The sequence below is a fragment of the Rhinoderma darwinii genome, chromosome 4 (genome assembly GCF_050947455.1).
Source record: "Rhinoderma darwinii isolate aRhiDar2 chromosome 4, aRhiDar2.hap1, whole genome shotgun sequence".
NCBI classification, from domain to species: domain Eukaryota; kingdom Metazoa; phylum Chordata; class Amphibia; order Anura; family Rhinodermatidae; genus Rhinoderma; species Rhinoderma darwinii.
The window spans coordinates 14,842,193-14,865,734 of record NC_134690.1 but is presented as its reverse complement, the minus strand read 5'-3'; the positions used below and the strand labels follow the sequence as shown (position 1 = coordinate 14,865,734).

At 41.9% G+C, this 23,542-nt stretch overlaps 1 protein-coding gene across 1 annotated transcript in view; it reads right to left on the bottom strand.

The window, feature by feature from the left end:
- Positions 1–23,542, bottom strand: part of ELP3 (elongator acetyltransferase complex subunit 3) — an 81,090-nt gene that overhangs the window by 46,028 nt on the left and 11,520 nt on the right. Inside the window, exon 3 of the mRNA XM_075863802.1 lies at positions 5,257–5,383. Within this exon, the coding sequence (XP_075719917.1) occupies positions 5,257–5,383 (127 nt within the window). The remainder of the gene's footprint in view (positions 1–5,256; positions 5,384–23,542) is intronic.

Genomic DNA, 23,542 nt, shown 5'->3' with positions numbered 1-23,542 from the left:
ACCTTTGCGGAGGCTTCTTAAGTTCTTCTAGATGTTCTTCAGGGAGGAGTCATCATTTACCCCTTGGGGCAGTTCTGATTGGATGAGACAACAAGATGGTAGCCAAGAGTTCCTTTTTGAATGACCATTCGATAAGTTAAAAGGAGAATTTCTAATTTCCACCTTAGACAATTATGGCAGATCGATGTGGGTCCCAACTCTGGAAGCCGCAACCATGTCGAGAACGAAGGTCTCCAGACCCTCGTCCTGCTGGTAAAGTGGCTATGGGGTGGCGGTAGTTCTCGACATAGGTGTTGGTCCCAGATATGAGAACTGCATTTATCAGGCACAGAATCTAAATTCACTATGTGTACATTTTTAGAGTGTGGGAGGAAACCCGAATACCGTGGGGAAACTTCATGAAGATGTTAACTTTGGACGGATATGAACCCACGACTCCAGTGCTACTAACCACTAGGCCTCTCTGCTGCCCAACAGGAGCACAGTGGATCAGTATGTACAATGGACATAAAAAAATTTGTAATGAAATAAGGAAATAAAAAAGGGAAGCTATGAGAACCAGTATAACCAGTAGAATAAGTCAGTCAGCCATTTGACGGGAAGATTAACTACTGCACGTTCCACCCAGGAAAACAATTTAAAAAAATGACTATGTGTTGCAGTATATCAATGGCGCTGCCTGTCTCATCCAGACACAATGAGAGCTGTCAGTCCTGCGCCGGCACTTTAAGTCGGGTCAGAACAGAACGTTACAGTCCAGAGGTTTGCTGAATTTTTATTATTTTTTGCGTTTTACAGCAGGAAATCATTTCTAAATCTCAGTGTGTGGGAGTCCATCAAGTGGCAGAGGACAAGTAATATCCAGCAAATATTCTTCTCCATATCTACTACAGCTTATATTAAGTATGATAGGTCTATATAATAAAAACAAAGAGACCCCAGGGTTTTCCATTAAAGACTAAATCCACCCAAAATACATCTTTTGACACTTCATAAATACATTGGTGGGGTCAATAAGCTCAGACCTCTACTGATAATCCCAAAACACAAAGAAGTTTTCCTTACTGGAAATTTCTTAATGGTGTCAATGGGACCCACATACCCAGCTCAACTGCTCCACCTACCCAGCCATAGTCCATAGGGGGCAGTATCATAGTAGTTCTATTCTTGTATATAGGAGGCAGAATTATAGTAGTTATATTCTTGTATATAGGAGGCAGTATTATAGTAGTTATATTCTTGTATATGGAGGCAGTATTATAGTAGTTATATTCTTGTATATAGGGGGTAGTATTATAGTAGTTATATTCTTGTATATAGGAGTATTATAGTAGTTATATTCTTGTATATAGGAGGCAGTATTATAGTAGTTATATTCTTGTATATAGGAGCAGTATTATAGTAGTCATATTCCTATATATAGGAGCAGTATTATAGTAGTTATATTCTTGTATATAGGAGCAGTATTATAGTAGTTATATTCCTGTATATAGGGAGCAGTATTATAGTAGTTATATTCTTGTATATAGGAGCAGTATTATAGTAGTTATATTCTTGTATATAGGAGCAGTATTATAGTAGTTATATTCTTGTATATAGGGGGCAGTATTATAGTAGTTATATTCTTGTATATAGGAGTATTATAGTAGTTATATTCTTGTATATAGGAGCAGTATTATAGTAGTTATATTCTTGTATATAGGGGGCAGTATTATAGTAGTTATATTCTTGTATATAGGGACAGTATTATAGTAGTTATATTCTTGTATATAGGGGGCAGTATTATAGTAGTTATATTCTTGTATATAGGGGGCAGTATTATAGTAGTTATATTCTTGTATATAGGAGGCAGTATTATAGTAGTTATATTCTTGTATATAGGGGGCAGTATTATAGTAGTTATATTCTTGTATATAGGGTCAGTATTATAGTAGTTATAGTCTTATATATAGGGACAGTATTATAGTAGTTATAGTCTTGTATATAGGGGCAGTATTATAGTAGTTATATTCTTGTATATAGGGGCAGTATTAGAGTAGTTATATTCTTCTATATAGGAGCAGTATTATAGTCGTTATATTCTTGTATATAGGAGCAGTATTATAGTAGTTACATTCTTGTATATAGGGGGCAGTATTATAGTAGTTATATTCTTGTATATAGGAGCAGTATTATAGTAGTTATATTCTTGTATATAGGAGGCAGTATTATAGTAGTAATATTCTTATATATAGGGGCAGTATTATAGTAGTTATATTCTTGTATATAGGGGGCAGTATTATAGTAGTTATATTCTTGTATATAGGTGCAGTATTATAGTAGTTATATTCTTGTATATTAGGGGGCAGTATTATAGTAGTTATATTCTTGTATATAGGAGCAGTATTATAGTAGTTATATTCTTGTATATAGGAGCAGTATTATAGTAGTTATATTCTTCTACATAGGAGCAGTATTATAGTAGTTATATTCTTGTATATAGGGGGCAGTATCAGTAGTTCTATTCTTGTATATAGGAGGCAGAATTATAGTAGTTATATTCTTGTATATAGGAGCAGTATTATAGTAGTTATATTCTTGTATATAGGGGGCAGTATTATAGTAGTTATATTCTTGTATATAGGGACAGTATTATAGTAGTTATATTCTTGTATATAGGAGCAGTATTATAGTAGTTATATTCTTGTATATAGGGGGCAGTATTATAGTAGTTATATTCTTGTATATAGGGGCAGTATTATAGTAGTTAAATTCTTGTATATAGGAGCAGTATTATAGTAGTTATATTCTTGTATATAGGGGGCAGTATTATAGTAGTTATATTCTTGTATATAGGGGCAGTATTATAGTAGTTATATTCTTGTATATAGGAGACAGTATTATAGTAGTTATATTCTTGTATATACGGACAGTATTATAATAGTTATATTCTTATATATAGGGGCAGTATTATAGTAGTTATATTCTTATATATAGGGACAGTATTATAGTAGTTATATTCCTGTATATAGGAGGCAGTATTATAGTATTTATATTCTTGTATATAGGGGGCAGTATTGTAGTAGTTATATTCTTGTATATAGGGGGCAGTATTATAGTAGTTATATTCTTGTATATAGGGGCAGTATTATAGTAGTTATATTCTTGTATATAGGGGGCAGTATTATAGTAGTTATATTCTTGTATATAGGGGGCAGCATTTGTAGTAGTTATATCCTGGTCTATGTAGCTGAATTATCTGGGCCATTACGCTAGCCTTTTTGGTGATTTAGGTGTTCTGTTTGTCCAAATCAGCAGTGGACAGAATAGTATTACAAGGATGCTCATGAATAAAGCTTTATGACATAAGAGACGTGGATTGCCTGTCATGCATAAACAGCAGCCTACATTCTATAGGTGACCTATTGTCTTCTGACACTAGAGAATAAGAAATAAGCAATATGACAATCCATAGGTTACGGCGAGATTAGAGAAGAGTTAAGCAGAGTGGTGCTGTCACAGCAAAAGCCTGGCTCATGATCTGACCACGGACCGGAGCAGGGACATTGCTGACTTTGCTGGGAAATGATGAGAGTCAATAAAAGTCGTCCTATCAGGGATTCCCCCTCTTGTAAAGAGCATCCTGATATTGACTTCTGTGTTTACGGCTCACGGCCCCTGTGATTAATGAGCGCTCTTCTCCCCTCCTGTCTGTTAAGGTGCAGGTGTCACCTCATCCTTCTTGTGAGGCGACAAAACAGAGGCAGAGATATGGCGCTGGGGGAATGAGGTGTCAGGTCCACACAGAGCCCCATTAATCGTGTCTGATGGAGCCGGTGATTTATTACAACTATTAAGTTAATTATCTTATCTGTGGCACCAAGACCCTTTCCGGCCATTCACCATACAAGTCTTGATCACTGCAGAAGTTGGGACGGAGCGGAGGCGGCTGACTCACTCGAATTACAGGAAGGAGAAGGCATTGAGGCCGGCTAAGGCCGGAACAGTTATAAATCTTGTTTACCGGACAAACTGTAGGGAAAACCGACAACCCTGTATACTGGACTGATATAAGATGGTCTAATAGATTCATAAAGCAATAATAATGGCGTGAGAGGTTTTTCATAGTAATAATACAGTTCTATAATATATGGTCTAAAATTGTAACAACTTTTTATACGCAAAATGTCAAAATTACTATATATTCATGCATGTTATACATATGGGGCATAACAGGGTATGTAACTCCTCTTCCGGGCCACTGCTTCAAACTGGATGGAGTGGGCGTACAGACGAGTGACGTCATCAGCTGTGCCTGCCCACTCTATTCACTCAGACTGTGCTGAGGTCTATTACAATGGTGAATATAGTCTCTGGCCCCATGCACACGACCGTGCCCATAATCACAGTCCGCAATTACGGGCACGGACGGTTGCGGACAGCCACCAGCATTTGTGGGCCGTGCCCCCAAATAAAGCATGGGAGCAGAGTCCGTAAAAAGTGCAAAATAGGACCTGTCCTATCTGTTGCGGAGCCTTTATACGAACGGATACCTTCCCGTAAATATACAGGAAAATGTCCGACGGCCATAGAAACGAATGGGTCGTAATTACGGAATATACGGTCATGTGCATGGAGCCTTAGGCTCTGTTTACATCTGGGTAAGAGGCTACGTTCGTAGGTTCTTACAAATTTGAGGGGAAAACTACGGACATCTTCGGTGGAATCCGATCTTGTAAGTCAATGGAGTCCATTGGGCGCCGTCGTTATCCGTCATATGATGGATCCGGCAGAGGGTTGTCGTTTCCGTCTGGAACAGAAGCCACCAACGCAAATGTGCACATAGCCGTAGACTACCTATCCCCCCATATTGTCACTGGACGGGAGAGGTAGTCTGAAATTCACAGCAACATCTGTCAACATGAATTCCACTGGGATCACGATCTTGTTGGAAAAAGGAGGCACCGGAAAGTTTGCGGACCCAAACGAAGCATTTCCTTGTTGTGCGCTCCCTTCATTTAAATCGAAAATAACTTTTTTCTCTTTTGGATGTATTGTCTAAATTTAAAGGGATGTACTTTAGGGCACTTGGAAGGAATAGATAAGGGAATACAGCTCCGGGACCCCTACTATTGGGACACCAGCAGGGAAAATAGTGGTAGCGCCTTCCCTAAAGGTTATCCTCGATAACTGCAGTCACTAAGTAGGGTTGAATGCATTGGTTGACTGACACGATGCCACCACATATAGATATCAACACAAATTCTGATTACTTACTATGAATTGCTCAATATCTCGCTCCAGCCCCACGTTAGGCAGATCTGGCATCATGTGAGAAACCACTTTAAATCCGGCATCCTTAGCCATGTGAAAGGACTCGCACACCGCCTTCACCGTGTGACCTCTGAAAGAGAAGTAGTCGTAAGACCAGGAAAAATAAACAAAAACATCTGAAGTACTGAAAAGGGTCAGCAGAACTTCCGTCACTTTAAGGAATCCGTCTAATGCAGAAAACCCCTTTCTATATGTCGTAATAGGGCATATTGAAATAATAAACGGGGGTCACCAGTTCTGAACCCCCTTTTATAAGACCAGAGCGGAGAGAGAGACGATATCATGAAGCATCTCCGGAAAACCGTCCAGATATTACATGGACCACTAATCTACATTAATTGGAATGGCCACTGTGTAATACTACATTTCCCCTGCAGTGGATCCCACATTGTCTGACGAGACAACCCCTTTAACCTAAAAAAAAAAACGGCACTCAGAACAATGTCCACTTTTTTATTTCGGATGAAAGCCGGGTCTAGCTTGTTAAACTACCAAACATGCGTAATCGTCAGGAGAAGTTTCCATCGGGGGCTGCAGGGAAATGTAGTATTACAGGCGGCCATTAAAGTGATACATGGACAGCTCATGTCCACTAGAGAATGACACTCACAGTGGGGGTCACAAGCAGAGAGCCCCCCTCTATGAAGTCCATATGCCCCATCAGTTGCTGTGAGACAACCCTTTTAGACACCCTCAACAGCGTGGGACCTAAACTGCAGTGCAAGGGGCCGTGGTGCCGTTTCCGGTTGGGCGTCCGAGCAGTCAGAACCATCGTAAAGTGACGGCATCTTATACAACCATTTTTATGAGATGACAAAAAAAAAAAGCGGAACATTTCCACCTAAAATCAAAAGGCCACCCTTGAGCTATGCTCTTCCTTTAAAGTGACACTTTGGTTTTAGCTAAAAATGTAAAGTTTGCTGGGGAAGGTAGAGTTGACTTAATTGGTGCCCTCGGTTTAGCTTGTTGTGCCGCTGATCCGCCGATTCCTTGGCCCAATCTTCTGTCATCACTGATTGCCGCAGCGCTTCTCAGAATGCTTTGGTAGTCCAAGACATTCTCTCCCGCTATCCGACTGAGCAGTGCGAGTCAATCGGACAGCATGGGAGTGTGTCGTAGTGTGAGAAGAACTGTGGCCATCTTGGATGACAGAAAAGGGGGCCCGGGAATAAGCGGCACAAAAAGCTAATCAGGGCACCAGGTAAGAAGACTCTGCATTACCGAGCAAACACTACATTTTTAGCTAAAACTGGAGGGTCAATTTAAATCCTTTGAAACGACTGCACATAATGTTTCAAGTTTTATTTCTTCCTTCAGTGTATTTCAAAAGTGACCTCAGGAAGTCACGGGTATTACAGCTATAGAGGTGGTCTCCAGTTCTTTCCAGATTGCTGATCGATGTCTGGTATAAAAAAAAAAAAAAAACAACAGACACTTCCTATTACACACATTACCAGAACAAGCTCTTTGCAGTCACTGGGAGATTTCAGCTCTGGAGCCTGCAGAATTGTGAATGCAGCTCTGGAGTATAACACAGGCTGTAACTCAGTATCAGTCCAAACGTGAGGAAATGATGTCCAGAGATGAACATTCAACTTTTAGCTGCACGACAATTTTCAGTTCAGGGGCGAATCATGGTAAAAATCACAAAGACGATTTCAACTATTCTCTATGGAGAAAATAAATTGCAATCAACTTCGACTACTGTAAAATGTCCAGGAATTTTGTGATATTTGCAAAGTCACTCGCAATTTTTTTGCCCCAAGCGACCAAGTAACCTCGGCATCACCACTTTACTAGCGGGTGGGGTAGTTCAGGAAGGGGGTCGGCAGGACGTCCATACATGTATGCAAAAGAGCCTGTCCCCTCATGGGTGATCAGCTAGGAGGGATTGCAGGAATCGGTCACCAACCCCTTTAAGCGCGTCTCCTGACGGCCATAAGAACTCAAGGGGTTATTTTGTTGTTGCTATTGTATCCACTAAGTTATCCAATAGTTGCCCTTAAACAGTAATTGACAACCTTTTTAGCATGAAGAACCTCTGAAATTATTATTTTTTTCCATGGTGAAACCCTACAACAAACATTGAGAACTGTTGCTGACTTCCAGGAAACCCTTAAAGGAGTTGTCCAGGCTGAGGACTGTTTTTTATACCGATGACCTATCCACAGGATAGGTCATCAGTATATGATCGGTGGGGTCTGACACCTGGACCCCACACCGTTCAGCTGTTCCGGCTGTCTCCGGGCATCGGAAGCAATACAGGGCCGTGCCCGGAAGGAGAAGGGTCCAACTACAGTATAGCTGCAGTGCTGGGCTAACTTGAATAGGAGCAGAGCTGCACTACTGCAGCACGGCCGCTATACCTTCTGCTTCTGGCACCAACCCTGCATAACATCCAGTGCCCGGAGGCATCCGGAACTGCTGATCTGTGCGAAGTCCGGGTGCCGGACCCCATCGATCATATATTGATGACCTATCCTGTGGATAGGTCATCAGTAAAAAAAAAACTAAAGAGATCAAAAAAATCTGCGATAAATTCCTCTGGTATTCCTCCTGGAAATGTGTGAATAATTTAACCAATTGGTGTTACCGTTCCCCTGGTCAATAAACTTTGTCCTAAATGCTGTAAAATGGTCCAATCAGAGATGACATTGTCAGGGACACGCTCCATTAGCAAGGGGAATGTTAACGCTCAGTGGTCACTTTATTCATACATTTCCAGGAGGAATAACAGAAGAACGGAATAATACAGAGTTCTAAGACAGTTAATGGGGAATAAACGATTTACTTAAATAGACATAACAGGAAAGCGGACTGGTCCTCTTTTAGCCCTGCCACTTTCCCAAAACTATAGATCACAAGGCTAAAGCACTGGAGAAGGGAAAAAGGGGAAGGCTAAATGATTAAAAAGACTAAAACATATAAATATCAAGAAAGGGAAGAGAACTTTAGTGCCCCCTTTAAGGCCTCCAAGTTCCCGAATCACCTGAATAGCTACAGAAATTAAAGAGAAAATATTACGAGGCCGTTCTTATTTTATCGAGGCCAATAAATTTTTTGTTTGGCAACGAAATGTTGAAAGAAAGGAAATATAGAGGAAACAAATGAGAAAACAATGGAGGAGTGATAGATGACATTACAGTCCCCACCCCCACCCTCCGCGTATTGTTCAGCCATAATCAGTGGAGCAACAAAAGAATAATAATGTCACCACATCCGACAAGTCGATTATATGCGGATGTCACTCCCGCTACCGCCGAGGGGAGAAATAGACTATCCCCTATCTATCTCATATCTATCTATCTATCTATCTCATATCTATCTATCTATCTATCTAATATCTATCTATCTATCTCTCTCATATCTATCTATCTATCTATCTATCTATCTACCCCATATCTATCTATCTATCTATCTATCCTTCTATCTATCCTTCTATCTATCTATCTATCTCATATCTATCTATCTATCTATCTCATATCTATCTATCTATCTATCTCATATCTATCTATCTATCTATCTCATATCTATCTCATATCTATCTCTCTCATATCTATCTATCTCATATCTATCTCATATCTATCTCATATCTATCTATCTATCTATCTCATATCTATCTCATATCTATCTCATATCTATCTCATATCTATCTCATATCTATCTATCTATCTATCTCATATCTATCTATCTATCTATCTATCTATCTATCTATCTATCTATCTATCTATCTCATATCTATCTATCTATCTATCTATCTATCTCATATCTATCTATCTATCTCATATCTATCTATCTATCTATCTCATATCTATCTCATATCTATCTCATATCTATCTATCTATCTATCTATCTCATATCTATCTCATATCTATCTCATATCTATCTCATATCTATCTCATATCTATCTCATATCTATCTCATATCTATCTCATATCTATCTATCTATCTATCTATCTCATATCTATCTATCTATCTATCTATCTATCTATCTCATATCTATCTATCTATCTATCTCATATCTATCTATCTATCTCATATCTATCTATCTATCTCATATCTATCTATCTCATATCTATCTATCTCATATCTATCTATCTCATATCTATCTCTCTCATATCTATCTCTCTCATATCTATCTCTCTCATATCTATCTCTCTCATATCTATCTCTCTCATATCTATCTCTCTCATATCTATCTCTCTCATATCTATCTCTCTCATATCTATCTCTCTCATATCTATCTCTCTCATATCCATCCATCCATCTCATATCTATCTATCTATCTATCTCATATCTATCTATCTATCTCATATCTATCTATCTATCTATCTATCTATCTATCTATCTCATATCTATCTATCTATCTATCTATCTATCTATCTCATATCCATCTATCTATCTATCTATCTATCTCATATCCATCTATCTATCTCATATCCATCTCTCTATCTATCTATCCATCCATCTATCCATCCATCCATCTATCCACCTACCTACCTACCTACCTACCTACAGTGGATATAAAAAGTCTACACACCCGTTAAAATGGCAGGTTTTGCTTTTTTCATGTCGAAAAATCAGTAAAAGATAAATAATTTCAGAACTTTTTCCACCTTTAATGTGACCCATAATCTGTACAATTCCATTGAAAAACAAACTGAAATCATTTAGAGGGGAATAATAAAAAAAAAAAACTACAATAATGTGGTTGCATAAGTGTGAACACCCTCTTATAATTGGGGATGTGGTTGTGTTCAAAATTAGCCAATCACAGTTAAACTCATGTTAAATAGTAGTCAGTACTCAGCGGCCATTATTTACAGTGATTCTGAGTAACCCCATATAAAGTTCAGCTGTTCTATTAGGATTTTCCTGACAATTTCTTTGTTGCATGTGATAGCAAAAGCCATGGTCCGTAAAGAGCTTACAACACATCAAAGGGATCTGATTGTTAAAAGGCATCAGTCATTAGAAGGGTACCAAAGAATTTCCAAGGTATTAGATATACCATGTAACACAGTGAAAACGGTCATCAAGAAGTGGATTACATTTGGCACAACGGTGACATTACCAAGAACTGGACGTCCCTCAAAACTTGATGAAAAGACAAGACGAAAATTGGTTCGGGAGGCTACCAAGTGGCCTAAAGCAATATTAAAGGAGCTGCAGAACTTTTTGGCAGGTACTGGTTGTGTAGTGCATGTGACAACTATCTCCCGTATTCTTCATATGTCTAGGCTGTGGGGTAGGGTGGCAAGACGGAAGCCTTTTCTAACAAAGAAAAACATCCAAGCCTGGCTAGTCTGCCAAAAGCATATGGGAAAACGTGGTATGGTCTGATGAGACCAAGGTTGAACTTTTTGGCCATAATTCCAAAAGGTATATTTGGTGCAAAGCCAACAGTGCACATCACCAAAAGAACACCATGCCCGCAGTGAAGCATGGCGGAGGCAGCATTATGGAGCACGGTGGAGGCAGCATTATGGAGCACGGTGTAGGCAGCATTATGGAGCACGGTGGAGGCAGCATTATGGAGCACGGTGGGGGCAGCATTATGGAGCACGGTGGGGGCAGCATTATGGAGCACGGTGGAGGCAGCATTATGGAGCACGGTGGAGGCAGCATTATGGAGCACGGTGGAGGCAGCATTATGGAGCACGGTGGGGGCAGCATTATGGAGCACGGTGGGGGCAGCATTATGGAGCACGGTGGGGGCAGCATTATGGAGCACGGTGGGGGCAGCATTATGGAGCACGGTGGAGGCAGCATTATGGAGCACGGTGGGGGCAGCATTATGGAGCACGGTGGGGGCAGCATTATGGAGCACGGCGGAGGCAGCATTATGGAGCACGGCGGAGGCAGCATTATGGAGCACGGCGGAGGCAGCATTATGGAGCACGGTGGAGGCAGCATTATGGAGCACGGCGGAGGCAGCATTATGGAGCACGGCGGAGGCAGCATTATGGAGCACGGCGGAGGCAGCATTATGGAGCACGGCGGAGGCAGCATTATGGAGCACGGTGGAGGCAGCATTATGGAGCACGGTGGAGGCAGCATTATGGAACACGGTGGAGGCAGCATTATGGAGCATGGCGGAGGAAGCATTATGGAGCACGGTGGAGGCAGCATTATGGAGCACGGTGGAGGCAGCATTATGGAGCACGGTGGAGGAAGCATTATGGTCAAGGTGGAGGGAATTATGAACAGTTCCAAATATTAGTCAATATTGGCACAAAACCAGCCTCTGCTAAAAAGCTGAAGATGAAGACCTTTCAGCACAACCACGACCCAAAGCAACAAAAGAGTGGCATCATCAGAAGATGATCAAAGTTTTAGAATGGCCCAGCCAGAGCCCAGACCTGAATCCCATTGAAAATCTGTGGGGTGACCTGTAGAGGCTGTACACAGGAGATGCCCTCACAATCTGGCAGATTTGGAGCTTTTGCAAGGAAGAGTGGGCAACAATTGCCAAGTCAAGATGTGCCACGCTGATAGACTTCTACCCAGCAAAACTGAATGCGGTCATAAAGTAAAAGGGTAATTCAACAAAGTATGAGTTTATGGGTGTGCAGATTTATGCAACCACCTTATTTTTGTTCTTTATTTTTCCACCATAAAAGATTTCATTTGTTTTTCAATGGAATTGTACAGATTATGAATCACATTAACAGTGGAAAAAGTTCTGAAATGATTAATCTTGGACTAATTTTGTAGCATGACAAAAAAAAACTGGCATTTTAACAGGGGCGTGTAGACTTTTTAGATCCACTATATCAATCTATCTTATCTATCTCATATCTATCTAACCTCTGTCCCAGTCTCAAATCTCTGGCAGACAAACAGATTTTCCGCTAGTCGACTTCGCTATTGCTTCCGGCAAAACGACAGTTCCGAGGCACAACAGAGACAAACGGAAACCACGGGCACCGGATCCGTCACCATTGAAATCAATGGTAATCTAAACGGACACCTCTGATTTCCGTTCGTGTCAGTTCAGGGTCCTGTTCTGACGGAAAGCTCAGACGGAACGTCAGAACGGGACCCCAACGCAGATGTGAATGAAGCCTTACAGGAAAAAAAGATACAAAATCACAATAAATGAATACAATGAACAATTTTGCAGGGTAAATAAGGCACTTTCGGTGGAGCAGACTAAAAGGCCACGGCACTGCAAAGAGCTTCTAGGTAGGGGGATGTTCGAGGCTAGTCGAATATCCTTGTAGGAATCAGAGCTTTGGAATTCAATCCATTGAACCCATGTTAGGCAGAATTTGTTAGGTGACTCAGTGAGAGAAGTTGTTAAATCTTCCATGTGCATAAGGACATTGACCTTAGAAATCTAGAGGGACAAGGAGGGAGGGGAAGTATTTTTCCACTTTAGTGAGATGCAGTGACGAGCCGCCATCATTGAACGTTTATATATCTTGATAGGAATGCCGAAGTGATGGAGGAAGAAGAAGCCGGATCCAAGGTAATGCCGATGCCCGTAACCTCGCGGATCACCCTCTTGACTCCTGCCCAGTATGGGATTAAAAGATTACAGGACCATTGGTACCATGTGGATGAGGGTACCATTCTCCGCAAGGCATCTCCAAAAAAGGGAAGATACTGTAGGGAAGATAATGTTTAAGCGTTCTGGGACTCTATACCAACGAGACAACAGTTTAGAACTGGCTTCCTGATAGCGAGAGCTGAAAGATGTCTTATGAGCCAATGTAAGGATACGTGTTTGTTGTGCAGGGGAAAGAGAGACGTTCAAGTCTGATTCCCAGTGCGATAGATCTTTAGGGGAGGTAAGTCGGGAGGAATTTGAAGTAGGGTATAAATTACAGACAAGGTGTGACGAGTCAGACCGGACCCTATGCACAATTCCTCTAGAGGCGCCCCAGCGTTTCGATAAACAGAAGGGGGCGAGATGGAGGTACAAATGTGTCTAAGCTGAAGGGATCTCCAATGCCCTAAGGGTTTAGGGTCAGGTATCTGAAACAGATCAGAAGGAGGGAGCCAGTCTGAACCACTTAAGTGAGATGCTCTAAACTTACCTGCAATAGTCAACGTTCGGAAAATTGGATCTTCTAGGCCTGGTGGGAAGAGTGGGTTACCCAAAATGGAATACATGGAAGAATGAACAGGGAGTAGGGAACATTTCCTACTGAGGGAGTTGAGCAACATAGTAGAGTAGGGCCAATGGTAGCGTGTTGACGATGAGTTTTTAATTGATCATGTTCTATTCAGGGGATGGGAGAGGGACATTGGTGAAACTTTGTTCCAGAACCACCCAAGGTTTGATGGACGCATGTCTGCACCAGTCGACTATCCGCGAAAGTTGTGAGGCAATGTAGTAAGATCGAACGTCTGGGAGGGCTAGGCCACCGGCCCCCTTGGGTCTACATAGAAGTGTGTGTTTAATTCTGGATGGTTAACCTGCCCAAACAAAATGATATTTGGAAGGAGTTGACCGATTTATAAAATTAAATTGGTATGGCAATCAGAAGGGCCTGGAACAGGTACCAGAACCTCAGCAAGATATTAATTTTGACAATGGTACAACGTCCCATCCAAGTGAATTTACCCATTCGACCATTTAGCGCAGTTAGCCTGGTTATCAGCAATGAGGGAGGGGGGGGGGTTTCATTTGAAAAAATTCTTCAAATGAACTGGGAACTTAACCCCGAGGTATTTGAGGGCGACCGTGTTCCATTTAATGCTGAATGAATGCTCTAAGGTAAGTAGTAGGGGGGAGGGAGGGTGATGTTCATGGCTTCAGATTTAGAGAACTTAAATTTTAAAATTAGAAAATTTGGAGAACAACTGGAATTCTTGCATTAGTTTCGGGAGGAATATGGATGGATTTGTCAGGAAAAACAGAAGGACGTCTGCATATACCGCAACTTCATCTACCTTCATGGCCTATTGATGCCCGTAATATCAGGGTTTGCTCAGATACGTCGGAGAAACGGTTCTAAATTTAAACTAAAAATGAAGGGAGATAATGGGCAGCCCTGTCTGGTCCCATTGTGAATTGTAAACTCATCAGAAAAGATGCCGTTCACACGGACATTAGCAGAAAGGCAAGAATACAAGGACATTATCCAGCGCATCATGTGGGACTCGAAGCAGAGTCGAAGAAGAGTTTCTTCCATATAAGTCCAGTTAACTCGGTCAAGAGCTTTTTCGGCATTGGTGGATAAAAGCATGGGTGGTATGTTAGATATCTAAGCTTTGTGAATGAGATTTATGGTCTTCGTAGTTTTGTCGCGTGCCTCTCTACACGTCATAAAGCCAGCCTGGTCCGTGTGAACGACATCCCCTAACAACGGTGCCAGGCGCTCAGAAAGAATCTTTGCAAAGAGCTTTATGTCTGCGTTGAGGTAGGATATCGGTCTGTAGCTTGCACATTGGGAAGGGTCTTTACCAGGTTTGGGAATTACTGCTATGTGCGCTCTTAGGGAGTCAGGAGGGATGGTCGAGGAGGAGGACAATGAGTTTAAGGAAGTAAGAAGGTGTGTCGAAGATTTTTTTATAGTATAGGAGCGTGAAGCGATCAGGACCGAGAGCTTTGCCCATCTGAAAGTGTTTAAGAGCATAGGACAATTCTTGCGCAAAGATCGGGGGCTTCTAGGGCAGTTACTGTATCTTCTGAAAATGTGGGAAAACCAGAGTCTGCAACATAGTCTCTAGAGAATGTGGACGGGTTATTAGAGTCAGTATTCTATAAAGTGGCATAGAAGTCACGAAAAGCTGCGGCTATGTCTAACGGAAGGTGGGAACGTGGGCGGGAGGTGGGTGGATATAGATGGCATATAAGTATGCGCTTTCTGAATACGCAAGGATCTAGCGAGGGATTTACTACATTTATTTCCATATTCGTAGAAATGGCATTTGCATTTTGGGAGGGTAGCTTTGGCCTTGGACATCAGAAGGTTCTAAGGTCTTCCCGTTTTTGGAAAAGGTATATTTTACGATCTGGGTCGCGGGAACGTTTATGTGAACTTTCTCGATTCTTTATCTCAGATAGTAATGGAGGAATTCCGTTTCCATTAAGGTCGGTGAGTGAAGAGAAAGGACGATCGTGACAAGCGCACGATCAGAAAAGGTAATCGTATGAATGTCAGCTGACTTGAGGGAATGGAGAGCTTGTTGCTTAATAAAAATTACAAAAAAAGAAATAGAGTCTGGAGTAAGTGGTGTGTGCCGAAGAACAATAGAATGAGAAGTCTCTGTCTGACAGGCGAAGTAAAAGCTAAGTGTCTATGAAATAGTGATCATGAAGGGCCCGTTTGTTACGACGAAGCTGAGAAATCGAGAGCGCAGAGGCTTTGGTCGAAACGTCTAGGGCAGGTTCCAGTGCTAAGTTAAATTCTCCACCAAGGACTATGGTACAATCCCCAAACTCCTCAAGAGCTTCCAAAAAAACAACAAGAGCCGTACTTTGGAAAATATTAGGTAGGTATAGCGAGGCAAAGGTATAGACTTTGGAGGGAATAGAACCCTTGAGTAAAAGCATCCGCCCTTCACCATCACTGCGACAATCGAGGAATTCCCAGGGAAGGGATGGGGAGATGAGGAGGCTCGTCCCCCTGGATTTCGGATCAGGAGTGTAACCATGGTATGCACGCGGAAACCATAAATTGGATCATTTGAAAGGTTTCTGTTCGCATAAATGGGTTTCGTGAAGAAAAGAGACATGAAGATATCTACATTTTCAGGGCTGTAAAGGCCGTTGATGTTAAGCGACCCCACTACCTGATCTGTTTGTACGTGATGTGAAATATGTCGGAAAAAAAAAGGGGGGGGGGCTAACAAAGGAAAGGAGAAAAAAAAAAAAGACGGTTAGGCGGAAGGTAGAGTAGAAATAGGGAAGAGTATTGTAGAAGCCCAAAGGCCGACTCCTCAGAGAAAAGTCCTGAGCCCAAAGACCGAGCACAAATAAATAAATTATAATCTTCCGCCACCAACACAAGACGGGCAGCGGCAGAGGTACAAATGCTTACAAACTGTGGCGATGGAACCATAAACTAAAGAAAATAGTGAGTAGTAATTGCTTCTCAAGAACAGATGGGAAGAATATGTGTTTTCCCCGTAAGATAAAGGATCGATAGCCAACCGTAATGTGAACATTAGAAAAACCTTCACTTATTGCGAACATTAACCACGTCCGTCAAATATAGAACCAAATCACCTGTTCCACCACCCAACTGTATCCCCGAGGCCGCAGAATGGGACAGGGAGGGGAGTATGGAAGGTGATAGAAAGAAAGCGAGATCTATGGGAAGGGGAAGGAAAGGATTACGGGAGGAGGAGGATGACCACTAAGTACATACTCAATATTGTTCCAATAGCGAGTACGATGTTCCAAAACATACCCCCGGGGAGCCGCACACAGGATCCCACAACAACAGCCTGCACATTCAGGATTTCGAAGCTAAAAACGTAGATTCTGGAAGTCCCCCCTGGTTGAGCAAATATGAACAAGGCATAAGAAACATAATATGAAACCGTGGAGGATAGAAGAGCCACATATAAATTCAGACATATCCGATAGAGCGTCTATTAGCTACATTTCTACGGTACTAGGAAAGTAGGATGAGGAGAATTTAGAAGGGTGCCAACCTGGCAACGACCATATATGAACGTATTTAGGATTCTAGACAGGACTGTAATTGTTTCATATTGGAAATCTATTGACAGCGTTGTGGGGAAGGAACAGTGAAGGGGAGGGTAGGGGGTAAGGGAAGAGAGGGAGAAGGAAGAGGGAAAAGGAAGAGAGGAGGGTGGGCAGCAAAGGCATTACCAGTTTGAAAGCAAATGTCAGTGACCATAGTGTTTCACCAGGAGGCACCCAAGGGAGGCCACTTAAGGAGGTTGTGTACGCATGACGATGGATGAAGTCAAAGAGTGGATCCTCAGGGCCCCAACCGGAACCACAGTCAGGCATAGGGTAGAAGGCATATAGTACAAGATCTAGGAAAACAGTAGAAGTACTAGTGCATTAAGACATATTAACAATTTTGTCTAAGAAAACCCTCTGGGTCTAGAACGGTGAACCAAAGTACACGTGTAGGTAATTAGGGTACAAGACAATATAGTGTGCAGTCCAATAGATAGCAAAATATGAACATCTGGAGATTACGTATACTATTGATATAACAAAAATTATAGGGCTAAAGAAATCCTGACAGTGAGAACCTGGCGAAGAACAGGCAGATGTTGCACTAGCATGCTCCCAGTTGTCCATCTGGCCCAATGATGCAGGGTGTCCCAGGTGAGATAGAGATAGAGTAGAATCAAGGGAGAAGCGTTCATGGTCGGGTACAACCTGACTGAACCGGCACGGTTTAGAGGAATCAACTTAAGTTGTGAATGGGAAGAGCTGTGTAGAGTAGAAAAAAATCTACGCCTCATGAGGGATCCTCAGGGAGAGGTCCAGAAGCGGCAGACGTTGATACGACAAGATAGGCAGTTTGATTGGGGGGGGGGGTGTCTGGAGCCACATAATCGCCTCGATGGTTGCGGGTCAGCTCTTTCAAGTGTTAACCAGTCAGGAACCGGGAAGGGACCAATTTTCATGAAGCGAAACAGATCTTCGAGGTCCGTATGATAAAGTAGTAGAAAAGTGTCTGAATTTTTTTTGATGAGAACATGGAACAGATGACCCCCATCTATTAGATAGCCCCGGTGGTTTTCATTTTCTCTAGGAGATGGTGTAGAAGGTATCTCCTATATAGCGTTCTGGAAGAGACATCAGGATACACTTTGACCATGCCTCCTTCAACAGTATGTCCAAGCTCCTCGCACAATCACGTCTTCGTCGGTATAATAGTGGAGACGACATGATACATCCCTTGGATTAGAGGAGTCGATCGTGCCCGAGCGAGATACCCTGTGGACTCTGTCCATCAGGAAGGTGGCATCTGGAGTTCTGTAAGAAGAGTGTTAAAGATAACGGAGACCCTCATAGGGAGATAATCTTGCGGACCAAAAGGTCATCCATCTGGATCTGTTCATGGCGGCTTCTCTCAAGAGAGATAATTTTGGTATCAATGGCGGCCACATTTTTCTCTGTGACTCGTGTTCTGCTATCCAGTCATTCAACTTCGGAATGTATGTCAGACTGGGCTTGCGGATGAGATACCTCAATTCTAGAAACAAGTGAGATCCTGTCTGGTTAGAAGAGCCTGAATTAATTCACGCAGGAGGTGCAGATCCGTGTGGAGGCCTGATTGACCTGGCTGTTCCTCCGTCATGGGAGGTAACTCCAAACTGGTGCGCATCGTCTCAGAGGGAAGTGCTTTAGAGGAGGAGGCTTCTTGACTTACCTCGGTAAGTGAATGCCAGGACGAGGGACAGTCGGTAGCTTCTCGTGGTGGAGAGGACCGAGACATCCGTTCGGAGCTAACCTCAGATAGAGGAGGAGAGTGCGGCGGCGCCATGTCCACCATGTCGGACGATGCCAATGAGGAGCACGAGGTTGTAAGGAACCGGTCTATGCTCTGGCTCCAATCGGAGGACCTGGAAATTGCGCGGGAAGGTGTAGAAGAGGGTCCCCCTACATTTTCCGGGCATCGCCAATAGTATTTTCACTGTCTAAGCTCCTCCAAGACGTGCGTTCACGGCGCCACAGCTAAGATACACACCTGTTGGGTGTTTCTTACGTTTTTCTTCAAGCAATGGCTTTTTTCTGACCGCTCTTCCATCTAGTCCCACTATGTCTATTGTGAGACTTAAAGGGGTCCTATATACAGAAACTTCCATCTCCTGTGTGGAATGTACATCTTATAGTGATCCTATATACAGATACTACATCTCCTCTGTATATAGGATCACTATAAGACGTACACTACACAGAGGAGATGTAGTATCTGTATATCGGATCACTATAAGATACACACTACACAGAGGAGACCGGGGCTGCCATGGTGGAGGTGGTGGATGGTTACCATGGGTGGAGGTGCTGCGGTAACTATTCACCACGGCATCTAAGGGGTTATACTGCTGGCATTGGAGTTATTTCTAATGTAGACCAATAATTAAAATGGGGTATCGGTTGTATAATAAATCCGGTACCACCTCTGTGTCGTAATAGTTCAGAAGTTTGCAGGATAAACCCGCTCACCGTACTACTGCTACTACGGCGCAGCCCAGGAAAGGATTAATGTAGACTGCAAAATTTCTTCATTTGGGATTTTAGATGCATTGGAGCAATTAAAAAAAAATTATTCCAAAAGTATAAAGCCCTTAAAGACTTGAACTATATTCATTCTTTATGAAGTCTGAAAGGATCTGCACTTATAACATAGGTGCCCTCTTAACAATAATTTGCATGAACTTCATCGACCAACGAAGAAAATGGCCCTTCTCGTCTTCAATATTGTTGAGTGGTGCTCAACATTTAAGAGAGATATAGAAACCGATGAGGGGGGAGCCGACAATGGAGCCCCATTTATTACATGGATTTCTCCTTTGACCAGAGGAATAATGACGATCTAATGAAAGGCTTTCTCCAGTAATTGACGGCCCTTCATGATAACTAATAGACCGGATAATTCACTTTCCTTGGAGAGGAGTAATTGTTTCTTAAGTACTCAGGATAAACTTTTATGATTCCTCTATTCTGTTCACAAAGACCCTCAGGAAGTTGAAGTAGTTAAACTCCGCGACATTCCCGCGTTATCCAGAAGGACGATCTTGTGTGATAAAGAGAAGCCGCTCCGTACATTTATCTATTATACATAGAGGGGATATTACCAGATTGAGAGACGATACTTTATGTAATATGGGTCAAATTAAAGTGCCCAAGACGTGGCCACAAGGTAGACGGGGAGCGGGGGGTGGGGGGTCTTCAAAGCAAATATGAAGGAAGCTGGAACGTTCTAGAAACATGAGTGATTGAAAGATAGCTAGAAAAATAGATTGATCGTCAGTTCGGAAAATTTCTGCTCTGTTAGATCTGACCTGGTCATCTGTAATTATTATTATTATCTGCTAGATCTGCTCCGGTCACCTGTAAGTGTTATTATCATCTGGATCTGCCCTGGTCATCTGTAAGTGTTATTATTATCTGCTAGATCTGCCCCGGTCACCTGTAAGTATTATTATCTGCTAGATCTGCCCCGGTCACCTGTAAGTGTTATTATCTGCTAGATCTTCTGCGGTCACCTATAAGTGTTATTATCTGCTTGATCTGCCCAGGTGACCTGTAAGTGACATTATTATCTGCTAGATCTACCCAGGTTACCAGTAAGTATTATTATCTGCTAGATCTGCCCGGGTCACCTGTAAGTGTTATTATCTGCTAGAACTGCTCCCATCATCTGTAAGTGTTATTATTATCTGCTAGATCTGCTCCCATCATCTGTAAGTGGTGTTATTATATGCTAGATCTGCTCCATTCTCCTGTAAATGTTATTAATATCTGCTAGGTCTTCCTCAGTCACCAGTAAGTGTTATCATCTGCTAGGTCTGCCCCGGTCACCTGTGAGTATTATTATCTGCTAGATCTGCCACGGTCACCTGTAAGTGTTCTTATTATCTGCTAGATCTGCTCCATTCTCCTGTAAGTGTTATTAATATCTGCCAGGTCTTCCTCAGTCACCAGTAAGTGTTATCATCTGCTAGGTCTGCCCCGGTCACCTGTAAGTGTTATTATTATTTGCAACCTTCTAATATTTCTTTATATTGTGTTTCAACTCTCAAGATCTCTGCTAGCTGTCAGTCAATGGTAAATTCTTGCTAACGTCCAAACTGGGGGTTTGTTCCAATTGTATCCAGTCTAGCCAATCCTTTTTTAACTAACTATGCGAATACATTTTTCCTGCTGTGACACATCGTAACAAACTATTAGGGCTGGAGAGAAATGTGTTCTGCTGATGTGTCTATCATACAGAGAATTGTCTAGACTGGATATAATTGCAGCTGTAAGACATAATAGCTCAGGATGGGTTTTCAGCCTCTGAATGTAAACAAGAGTATTCTCATTCACTGAAAGCAAGTAGTGGTCTTAAAAGTTTGACAAATTCATATAAAAAGTACATTAGAAAGTTGCAGAAGCTTTCTTTAAACAATTATTTTTTTTATATAAAAGACTGTACACGTACTGCAGAAAAAGTCTGAATTTCTGCCTTCCCCCGCGTTCGCGGTTTGTCGTGACGGAAGCCGGGACTGTTGTCAGCTATGCTGATGCTAGTGACAAGGACAGTCACTAATGTAATAGAGGTCAAGAAAGTCAAGATTACAGTTAAAAGACTTATTGATCGCGCTGATCTAGCACCTTGGCCGGACGGTTATCTCCCATCTCCTCTCGCCCACTCTCTCAGTCGCACTTTTGCCGACTTGGGAGTAATTTATTCTAAAACTTCATATTAGCGAACTCTCAGCACCAGAAAAAGAAGTTTCCTGAGAGATTTTATAGAGTCAGGAGGAGGTGGGCGAGCTGCGGTACATCGAAGTCTCTGCTGGATGAACAAATTATCAGACGAGACCCTCGGTTCTCAATCTGTGGTACGTGAAGCTCAGGGGGTTCATGCCGTGTCTCTTTGGTGCACTCGCAAAGTCCTCATGATATTCTATGATCAAAGTCTTCGCAACACCTGTGACTGCAAATATACAGCAGACAAGAAAATGGTGACAGCACACGGCCAACACCAATGTAAACTAAGCCACTAAATATAAATATTCATTACTGCTAAATCTTCTTACAATCGGGAGGTTCTGCCTCCATTTTTTGATCTTGCACTCCTCCCATTCTGCCCTGGGTGATTTTAATTCGTTTAATGCTGGTTCCTACCATACCCAGACATATATGCAGGGTTAGTCCCAGTTCTGGGTGTATGTGCAGCGTAGGTTCCCACCTCACAGAGGTCGCCTTGTCGTGGCAGGTGGGCTAACACTTTTTGATCAAAATGTGCACTAAGAACCTCCCTATTGTAAGTAGATTTAGCAGTAATGCATATTTATTTAGATTTAGCAGTTTAGGTGACATTAGTGTTCGCAGTGTGCTGTCACTATTTTTTTGTTTGCTGTATACCAATGCCAATATTACCAATGATACCCCTATACAAAGGACAAATAATATTACCATAACACGACCACATATTACCACCACAGAGTGAATAATACCCCCATACTGTTACTGAATAATACCTCCACACCATAACCACATAGTGACTGAATAATACCACCATACTGTTACTGAATAATACCACCACACCATAACCACATAGTGACTGAATAATACCCCCATACTGTTACTGAATAATACCTCCACACCATAACCACATAGTGACTGAATAATACCACCATACTGTTACTGAATAATACCACCACACCATAACCACATAGTGACTGAATAATACCCCCATACTGTTACTGAATAATACCTCCACAACATAACCATATAGTGACTGAATAATACTCCCATACTGTTACTGAATAATACCACCACACCATAACCACATAGTGACTGAATAATACCCCCATACTGTTACTGAATAATACCTCCACACCATAACCACATAGTGACTGAATAATACCACCATACTGTTACTGAATAATACCACCACACCATAACCACATAGTGACTGAATAATACCCCCATACTGTTACTGAATAACACCACCACACCATAACCACATAGTGACTGAATAATACCCCCATACTGTTACTGAATAATACCTCCACACCATAACCACATAGTGACTGAACAATATCCCTATACTGTTACTGAATAATACCACCACACCATAACCACATAGTGACTGAATAATACCCCCATACTGTTACTGAATAATACCCCCACACCATAACAACATAGTGAACGAATAATACCCCCATACTGTTACTGAATAATACCTCCACACCATAACCACATAGTGAATGAATAATACCCCCATACTGTTACTGAATAATACCCCCACACCATAACCACATAGTGACTCTATAATACCACCACACCATAACCACATAGTGACTGAATAATACCCCCATACTGTTACTGAATAATACTACCACACCATAACCACATAGTGACTGAATAATACCCCCATACTGTTACTGAATAATACCACCACACCATAACCACATAGTGACTGAATAATACCACCACACCATAACCACATAGTGACTGAATAATACCACCACACCATAACCACATAGTGACTGAATAATACCGCCACACCATAACCACATAGTGACTGAATAATACCCCCATACTGTTACTGAATAATAC